The sequence below is a fragment of the Desmodus rotundus genome, chromosome 4, assembly GCF_022682495.2.
Source record: "Desmodus rotundus isolate HL8 chromosome 4, HLdesRot8A.1, whole genome shotgun sequence".
Classification (NCBI taxonomy): Eukaryota; Metazoa; Chordata; class Mammalia; order Chiroptera; family Phyllostomidae; genus Desmodus; species Desmodus rotundus.
The window spans coordinates 132126049-132136335 of record NC_071390.1 but is presented as its reverse complement, the minus strand read 5'-3'; the positions used below and the strand labels follow the sequence as shown (position 1 = coordinate 132136335).

General features: G+C 44.1%; 1 protein-coding gene across 2 annotated transcripts in view; it reads right to left on the bottom strand.

The window, feature by feature from the left end:
* Positions 1–10287, bottom strand: part of FRAS1 (Fraser extracellular matrix complex subunit 1) — a 423027-nt gene continuing 412740 nt past the window's right edge. For both annotated transcript variants that reach the window (XM_024577139.4, XM_045184911.3), the window contains exons 71-74: positions 9222–9388; positions 5847–6052; positions 4573–4719; positions 1–3310 (exon numbers count right to left, since the gene is read on the bottom strand). In XM_024577139.4, coding sequence (XP_024432907.2) covers positions 2717–3310; positions 4573–4719; positions 5847–6052; positions 9222–9388 — 1114 coding nt within the window. In that variant the 3' untranslated portion in view covers positions 1–2716. The remainder of the gene's footprint in view (positions 3311–4572; positions 4720–5846; positions 6053–9221; positions 9389–10287) is intronic.

The window sequence follows — 10287 nt, the reverse complement described above, 5'->3', positions numbered from 1 at the left end:
TATAATCCCCCATCAGTCACCAAATTATCTGATCCCTAAATGAAGTATAAAACGTAAATAAGAAATTCGGTATCCAAGGAGTCAATCTCAAGTTCACATCTTTTCCCACTTTGTATGTGCTAATGTCACGTACTGGAGAAGCACCACATTCAGTAACAGGTATGTGTTGGGGAGGGCAGAGGGGAGGGGAGGCAGGAGTATTGCAAGGGCTTTCCTTTCACACAGATAGTTCACTATCTTGGGGTCCTTCCGGGAAGCTGCCCTGGTCATGTAAGACCTCCTACGTGGAGGCTGCTGGGGCACCTGGAGATCTGTCTCCAACACTTTCCCCAAGGAGCTCCATTCTGCCACCTGCCTGCACTCTCCCTGTGCAGGTGTCCCACTGTGTTATAATGGATGTGTAAGAAGGATATCTGAGTGAATGCAAAGGTATCGCTTTAATGTGTAGACATTCTGGCACACGGAGCAGTTATAAGCAATGGGTCAAATCAAAGTTGCTCAAGTGATTGGCTTCCTGTCCTTGTAGAATTAGCATTAACCCCCTAAGTTGTCAGAAGATTCTGTGCACCTCTGGTGAGCTCTCTGGCCGTGAGACACCGATTTGGGATGTTTATGAGGCAGATACATAAGATCTGGCCCCGAACTGCCTGAGCTGGTCTCAAGTAGCACCTGACCAGTCAGGAGTTCCCAGTCCTGGGCTCCCTCAACTCATCCTATCCTAAAACTTTACTCTCACCTCAGAAGGCTAAGCCATTCCTCTCAATGCCCTGCTCGGAGACCAAGTCACAGCCTCACCTCCGGCTCATACACTACTGTGACTTGTCTGTCCAGTCCTCCTGAAGACCACGGCCAGATTCACGTCTACATAAATTGGTGCTTCTTTGTTGCAATGAGATTATTTCATAATCCAAATAGAAGTTTTTGGTTTTTTTTCTCTACTTGCCCTTGTGATATTGCCGCCATACTCTCTCACCTCCGCTTCCTAAATTTATTCCTGTCTAACTCACCCATGACGCCAGTCATTTGTTCACTCAACAACTGTTTCTGGAGTGCTTGTTACATGCAAGGCACTGCTGAGTAATCCGAAGCACAGCTAACCAGGCCCTGCTCCCCAGAAGCTTGGAGTCTGGTAGAGATGCCTACAACTTTTCACAGTTCTTTCCTTCTAGCTTTTAGGACCCAAGTGTTTCCAGTCCGGAATGTTCTCAAAGAGCTCGGATCTCTCTAATCCAAACATTACATGATGCGAATGCTCTGCTACTTGCTCAGTGCTTGCGGTATGCCAAGCATCAGGGAGAGGCAGCGTCTTACTCCTGAAGGTGGTGTCTCCAGTGCAAAACAACAGGACGTGCATACTTCACTTTTGCCTAAGACAGGAACCGAAAAGAAACACAAAAGCAAGCTGTGTGCACACTATGTGAAAAATCGTTAAGCTGCTACTTGAACACTAATAAATCATTTTAAAGCCATATGTTTGTGGCCTTGTCATGTGCTGATATGGTAAAATAAGTGCCTGAGCTACCAGAAAAGAACCCCCCAAAAGAGAAATCCCTGAAATACGGTACCAGGAATGGTGCCTTTATCTGCTGTGAGTACCAGTACTTTAGCTGCTGTGAGTATTGGTAGGCATCTGTTAACTGATTTCACTCTGGCTTGGGCTTTCTCCTAATTTGCTTTATTCAAATGAATCACTTACTTTCCTGAAACCCTAGCACAGTAAAAAATCCCACAGCTAGCAAAGCACATGGGCTTGTCTATTAATCGGACTGGGCGAAGCCTGGGGTAGCAGGAAGTGTTGTAGGTTTTCTAAGCATCCATGGCAATAGAGAAAAAGGCCATGGTATACTGATCTTGTTTTGCAGTATCCTTCCACAGGGAGGATGTCTTTCCACATCCTTGCTGCAGCGTAAACTAGTCGGGCACAAGGACACCTCTCCGAGGCTAGGGTGCAATGCATCACTGATGTGCTCTGAGGTGCTTGCCAGGCCCCTCCTTTGCCCAGGCTTCAGTCACCCTCCTCTGTAAGGGGGATTCTGCCATGCCCGACGTCTGATGGCTGACAGGAGAGGCCCGAGGTTTCCCCTGCAACTTACAGAGAGGCGTTCTCCTCCACAGCACTTGGAACCCCCAGGTGAAAAGGGCTCTGGAAATGCTAAGCACAACTGGAGGCCACGGAGTGCAGGCTGTCAAGTGGACACAATGAGCAAATACATCCACTGTGCTGATTAGCAGAATTCTGAATGGAATCTGGATGTCAGCAGTTTGAACTCTGCTGTCCAGAGGCCCAGGAAGAGCCTAAGTAGAAGAAAGCTAGAGGAGGGCGGGGAACCAAAGGCCCTGAATCCCGCTCTCTCTCTAAAATCTGCCCTGTTCATTCCCCAGTCCTCTGAACTGCATCAGCTAACCTCATTGTCTTAACTCCTGTTCCAGTACCAAAACTCTTGCTCTCTAAGGTTGGTCTTCCAGGAGGAGCAACTGTAGCTACGGAGACTATTCAAGGGATCCACAGAAAGAACTACTCCAGTCCTCTGGGGGGGTCTCAGTGGTTCTGTTGAATGAGGTAGCTCAGTTGTGAGTTGATGCAAGTGATGTGTGTGCCTTTTGCCGCTCAAAGCTATAGTTTTCCCTTTTTAATCTGCAAGATTATAAAAATACCAGTATTTTCCCCGTTTTATAAAAATGACTTTAGACAAAAAATACACATGGGTCTCCTCCATTAAACTTCTGTTCCATCTTGTAAATTGTTGTGAACTCTGACCTCCAGATTCAATTTTTTTACTTTAGCACCTTTGAATGCATAAGCCCCCTCAGCATCGCTCAGGATGTTGATGTTCCGCACGGTGCAGTACTGTCTGTTCACGTTCTTCTCCACCCTGTCTGGGCTCCTCTTGGGCACGTCCAGCTTGGTATTCAGAGGGCATTCCTCCAAAATGTCCTCTGTGGGTGGTTTCTTCCTCTCTTTCTGGCACTTCCTGGTGATGAAACAAGCCACCAAAAACACCAGAAGTAGAAGCATGATAGCAGCGAGTGCACTGCCAATAGATGCCCCGGTTTGGGACAGAGAAGCAGCTACGACTGGCTCTTGTATCTCCAGATTCAGGGACTTCATATTGGTGCCATTCTTGACTTGGTCCCCTTCATTGTCATAGATGAGGGAATCATCAAGGGTCAGCTGGCCACTAGGGTCCACCAGGTCCCTTCGGTTGCGCTTCAGTGGGGCTGTGAGAGAGCGCTGGACCCGGGGTCCCGAGATGGTGTCCGGGCCAATGATGTAGATGACCTGGAGGTACCACTGGTGTCCTGCTTCCACCTGCAGGAGGAAGAAAACAGGAGACAAACTGAGCGTGTCATTGCTGCCCACAGTTGGCCTCTGACAAAAGGAAATGGACAGACAGCTGCTACCATGAGCCTTGATACCTTTTATTTCTAAATTAGGGTGATCTTTGTCCAGCTCTTCAGCCTTTTGTCTTTTTCTATCTGCATATAGGATAGTTCTAAAAATTTATTTTTCATGGTCTCTTTAGCTAGGTTATGCTTATGATATGTGAGTTGTCCCTGACAGCAGAGAACTAATGGTATTAAGAACCACATTTATTCCCAGGGATCTTAACTGTTTGTTATGCTAATTTACTGTTTATTTATTTATGTATTTTTAAAATTTATTTATTTTTAGAGATGGGGGAGGGAGAGAGAAAGAGAGGAAAAGAAACATCAATGTAAGAGAGGAATATCGATCAGCTGTCTCTCATATGTGCCCTGACCAGGTACCGAACCCGCAACCCAGGCATGTGACCTGACTAGGAATCGAACTTGTGACCTTTCGCTTTATGGGATTATGCCCAACCAACTGAGCTATGCCAGTCAGGGTTAATTCACTATTTATTGATGAACTATAATTAAAATAGAGTCATTCAACAAATATTCACTGAACACTTACTCTGTGCATAATAAGCAGATACTTGACAAAACTTTGCTAAATCTGAATACTTCCTGGATCATCCCCTAAGCAGTTAAATCATCAAGTATTTTATTGCCATTTCATCTGCCCCCATTGAAACCCTGCATGGTTTTGAACTAACTTCAGAAGAGTGACAACAGTTCTGAAATCTAAGGTTATAGATTACTATTTGGACAAAGGAAAAGGGGAATTTGATCTTGGGAGTTCATGTTTATTACTGGGACTTAGAGTATTTTTGCTTATCAAATACTAGTAATTCTTGCCATTCTAAATTTTTGTATTGTATTTATTATTTTGTTAAATGTTTTCCACATGCTTATGAAAGCAGAGACAAAAAAAGCAGGCAATATAAAAAAATTAGGAAAAACTAGAGTATCATAGGCACCCAGATGTACACAGTATGAGACTACATGCAAATTAAATAATTTTATCATTGCTTTGTTGTACTGGAGATAGATGACGACAATTTTGGGTAAATGATAAGCTTAATGACAATAAAAACCACGTGCTGGCAAGATGCTATATAAAGAAACTGACAGTCCAGAGAAGAGGTCTTCCTCTTTGCGACCTTTAAAGTGGCCTTGGTCCTACCCCTCTCTTCTCACCGCACTCACCTTATAGAGCGCATCTACTTTCAGAGTAAATCCATCCACGCCTGGCATGCTACTGACCACGTGGAAATCAGGCAAGTCGGAAGCAAAGTGGGCCTCAAAGGGCACGTCGTGGAAGTACTTGTCAGTCACCTCTGGCTGACTGCGGTCCTAGATTTTCAGGGAAAAAAAAAAAGATTTAGTGAGATGGAACCACTGACCTGGCATGGAGCAGTCACTGGGAGGAGCGAGGGGCTGTGCGTGCCTGCCTCGGGTTGGTCGGAGTGTGAGCGGCAAGAGCCCTCTCCTCAGGTCAGCCGCCACTTCCAGGCACCCACTGTCCTCTTCAAGAGAGGACAGAGGACACTCAGTGGTCTCTGCGATCTCAAAGTGCAGAGTGGAGTAGCCTAGACAAATAATTCTCAAGCTATTTTGTCTCAGGACCCTTAACACACTTAACAACCAAGGACCCCAAAAGTCTTTTATTTATGTGGTTTATATCTATCACTATTTGCTATATTACAAATAACACCAAAAAATTTTAAAGTATTTTTATGAATTCATTTTAAAATGGCAATGAAAAGCCCATTACACATTAACATAAGTAACATATTTTTTAGAGAAAATACCTATATTCACCCACACCTCCATATAAGAGAGCTGGCATTATTTTATATTTTTGTAAAATCTCTGTTATAGAACTAGATTCTCATAACTTCTCTATTCAATCAGTTGTGATATGTTCTTTAAGCTGAAGTATATAAAGAAAATGACCTCACACAGCTATGTAGTTGAGAAAGGGCAGAATGTTTTTAAGAACTTTCATCAATAACTTTTATCAATAAGTTGATAAGTGGCATTTTTAAAGATTATTTACAATGTGGGATCTGAAACCGTATCAATAAACCGTCCATGCTGTCTACACTCAGGAAGGAATGCGTGTGACAGAGGCAAGCATCATCATACTGTTAGGGAAGAAGTTTCCACCTTGAGGACTCCCCGAAAGAAAATTGAGGATGTCCAGGGGTCTCTGGACCACACTTGAGAAACACTGCCTAGACTTTCCTTTTCCTGGGACATTAGAAAGAGCTTGTCTGGTCACCCACCATGACCATCAGATAACCATCAGATTTGGTTATGTGTACTAGAATTCAGCTGATCAGAGAGAAGCAAACAACAAATATATATATATATAAAAAACCATCAAGAGTGGGGCTGGGTTTTATCAGCTTCAAGCAGAATTCATAGCTGAGAAAACCTACTCAAGTGTCAGCTCTTTAACACCAACAGTGACATACCAGCAGCAAGAATCTGTGTTTTAGGTGTTTGTTCGGCTGAATGCATCCATACTGTGGTCCTTCGTTGTAGATTGTCCCCGTGGGATCAAAGAAAGGCACATAGCCATCCTTGCCAGTACAGAGATAGACTTTCTCCAGCTGGAGTTTGTAAGCAGAATTAAGGTTTTGTTCTGGATTCCAAAGCACTCGGCCATAAAGGATTTGACCTGGAAAGATTGAGAGGCATTAATTAGGTCAGAATTTAGGATTAAAGAGAAAGTAATGTTAAGGACAAAAAGGATTTAACACACTCCCTTTGAGTCAAAAGCACCTCTCTATGAAGAGCTCTAGGAACCCACATGCCCCTAAAATACTCACTCATTTATTTATTGCTTCTTTTATTTAATACATATTCAGTATTTAACGTGTGCAGTCTGTTATGTGCAGGGGATACAAAGGTGAGTTTGATGGCAGCTGAGAGGACAGAAATAATAGCTAAATAATTGCTAAAAATAGCTAACATTTAGCCCTGACCAGTGTGGCTCAGTTGGTCGGAACTTCGTTCTGTACACTGAAAGGTTGCGTGTTCGATTTCCAGCCAGGGAGTGTACAGGAGGCAACTAGTCAATGTTTCTCTCTCTCTCTCTCTGCCCCCCCCCACCTCTCTGTCTAAAAGCAATGAAAAAAATGTCCTTGGGTAAGGATTCAAAAAAACCATAGCTAACATTTTTCAAACTCATACTACTTGCTTGGTACTATATTAAGGCCTTCCCATGTAAGAACTCACGTAGTACTAACAATTCCACAAATGAGGAAATTGAGGCACTGAGTGGTTAAGTGACTTGTTGAAGGTCACAAAGCTAGTAAATGCTGAGGGTGGGATTCAAAGTCAAGGTACTTTGGCTCCAAAGCCCACACTATTAACTACCACAATACTCTGCTGTTATCAACAATAGAGGAAGGTACATAATGTTAAATAAGCATAAGTTGCACACAGAAATCTGCGTGGGGAGAGGTATGGAAGGATATAACAAGGAGACAATATCTGAGCAGAATCTTGAACTATGAGTAGGCATTTGTCATAGCGTTTGTAATGGAAGGAAGAGGCAGGGAGCGCATTCTAGGCAAAGGAAACTCCAGTACAAAATACTGAATGCTGAAAGGCAAGAGCCCTGGTGTAGCTACTGTTTCCTTAGTGCTGCTACAGCAGCAAGCTCTTCACCTACACCACCCTATTTAACCCTCCCATGAGCCCACAGAGACAGGTTCAATTACTACCCCATTTAAGCTAAGTTGTCCGAGTTCTCCTGTCTGTGACACGAGGACAGCGGCTGAGCACATGTCCGTCTGCTCTAGATGCCTGCCCAGAGCATCCACTCTGTGGCAGGTCAGTGTGACCGGACTGCAGGATGTGCAGAGGCCCTAGCCGAGGAGACTCCTGTGAAGATGAACTAATGATGCTGAGGATTCCGGACTTAAGTATGAAAGTAACAGGTAACACTGGAAGACTTCAGGTAGGGGGGTAATATCAACACACCTGGGCTTCAGAAAACAGAGAATGGAGGGAAGACAAAGAGACTAGAGTCACAGAGACCAGATAGGGGCTATTTTAATGCTCTAGTGATAGGTACCTAAAGTATAGCTGTGAGGCAGGGGGACGGATTCAAGAAATGTCTAGGAGTTGGATTCCATTCAATTTTATGACAGATGGGATGTGGGAGGTGAAGAAGTGAAGGATAACCCTGAAGTTCTTTCCTGGGGCACCTGGAGTATGGAGGTGCAGTCAGTGGGGCAGCAGATATGGGAGAAGCCCATCTGGAGGGAGGTAAGTCCAGTTCTAGACATCTCTGGGTGTCTGAAAGACATCATTGGAGATGCATGTGGAAGTGAGAGATCAGGGATAAGGTGAATTTGATGGAATGGCTGTAGAGTAGGAGGAGTCTAGGAGGTTCAGTGTAAATGGATGGGACAGGCCATGGGAATGGCCAGAAGTAGCACTGAAGTGAGAACAGAAGGAGCTAAGCCTGGAACCTGGGGCAACAACACAGGGCAGAGAACGGAGTCCCAGGGCAGGAGAGTGAGAAGTGGGCAGAGAGGTGAGATGGCGTCAGGTGAGGTTGGTGCAAAGGAAACCAAGTAGGAAAAACATGTCAAAATCCATGGGTTTGGTTCATCAACAAGACAGAGTTCTGAGCCCTGGTGGGACAAACCCTGCCTGCAGTAGGCAGCTGGATGAGGGACCAGGGATTGTGAAGAAAGGCCATGGAGACAGTGGATGCTCACCACTCCTTTAGGGATGTCTTCAATGAAAAGAAAAGGAGAAAATGGGCTGAAGTTTAAAGTGGAGGTAGGGTTGAGAATTTTTGTTTTCTCCTGTTACGGGCAGGACTTGAATATGTTTTTAGGCTAAGAGAAGAAACTCAAATGTGAAGAGAAGATTAAAAGTAAGAAAAAGGCAAGAGGGATAACTGAGAGAGGAAAGGCAGATCTTCTGGAAATTAATTTATTCATTCAACAAATATTTATTGAGCACCCAGGCACTTGTGGTATGGTGTGCAATTTGACATTTAATCACAATCTCTATTCCCAAGGAACTTATAGTCAACTGGTAGAGAAAGTTAATAAATAAATAAAATAATACCATATATTATAAAATATTTAAAAAATGATACGTACTACAAGAAATGAATAGTGTGTTGTGAAAGTAATACGGCCTTATGTTGGATTGTCTGGTGTGGTCAAAGAGGCTCTTTGAGGAGATTAACATTTTTCCTAATTGATTTTATTGGGGCTGACATTGGTTAATACAATTAGATACATTTCAGGTGTACATTTCTATAATACATCATCTGTACATTGTATTGGGTATTCACTACCTGAGGTCAAGTCAAGGAGATTATCAATGAAGTGGAGCTGTGAAGGAGAAGACAGAGCTAGCCTTTGCAAATGTGAAGGGAACCACTTTTGGGGCAAGGAGGGGGCAGAGGAAGTATTTCCGGTTGAGAAAGCATGATGGAAAATACATGTACGTTCAGCACACCTTTGCAGCTCGTAGGCACTGGGGGTCATGTTGCAATCTCTCTGAGGAACTGAGAGATAAAGCAACTTACCCAAAGCTAGTGTGTCACAATCTGGCTGGAAACCCAATCTTCTGTGCTTTTCCACAGTGCCAGTAACTACACTGCCACGTGTGTGATCTTACAGTGAAGTGACAGGAAGGAAGAATATGGGTCTGTTCCTTGACTAACTGTTGGCTGTCCTGGCGTCAGATCCCGGGGAATCTTCACTGGCAAGCTGGCTGACGGCTGATAAACAGAGAGGTTAGCCCAGGGGCTTACCTGAAAACTTCTCAAATCCAGCCACGGTCTCTTTGTACAGTCGAAGGAAACAACTCACCCTTTGAGAAGGCTCCCTTGTAATCCATTTCTGCCAGCGACATGTCAGATGTGTTGGGATCCATGAGAAACACTTTCTCGTTATTGCAGAGCTGAAATTCAGTATTGAGAGAATACACAACTGGTACGGGGCGGTTGGTCTGCTGGAATGCAATGGGTATCAGGAATCTAAATGTGGGAGAAACAAGAGCTCCTTGAGAGTGGGTCAGCTTTGCAAAGGTCACTCAAGCTGCCCTCCCCTTCCCGCCCTTCTCAGGATTGTGAATGATGCTTTGTTGTAGGTGCTTATTTACTGAATAAGGAGATATATATAGGAGAGGAACTTTATTAGTTTGGGTCATTATGAGGTTAGTCTATTCCTTTGAACGGTAATAATCTCATTCATCTATAGGCCTCTGTGATTGCTCTTCGTTTGCTAAAGGAATCGCTGCCATGGTGCCTGGCCTGGACGCCTCCTTCCCAAGTCCACGTGCTCTGAGACTTTGACTCTTTCGACCTGATCAAAACTTATTTATCCTGTGCCCCACTCTTCAAGACATCTCTAGGCAAGTATTCTTGCCTTCCCATACTCCAACCTCCCTGAATTCTTTCTCAGTCTTTTGAACATTCTCCTTGCTTCTCTAGGTCTGGCAGGTAAAGCCTCCTCCAGTCGGACGAGCTTTCTTTGGATTCTCTCTTGCATATTCTCTACTGCCTTGGGGCTCATTTATTCAACGGAAGTTCACCGAACTTTTGTTATGTGACAGACATTGTTCTCGGAATGAGAATTTATCTGTGAACAAAGTCCACAGGAAGGTTACTCCTAACAGGGAGATATAGTTAATAAATGAAATGAGTTCAAAGATAATATAGTGCACCAGAAGGAAACAGGTCAGAGGGACATTATGCTAGGAGAAGTTCAGTTGGAAATTTTAAATATGGTAGTCACGGAGGCCCCAGTGGGAGGAGAACATTTATGCAAAGGCTTGAAGGAGGAAGGGAGTAAGTCATGTGGCTATTGGCAGAAAGCTTTCCAGGCACAGGAAACAGTAAGAGCAAAGGTCTGGAGTAATAAGTGTGCCCAATGT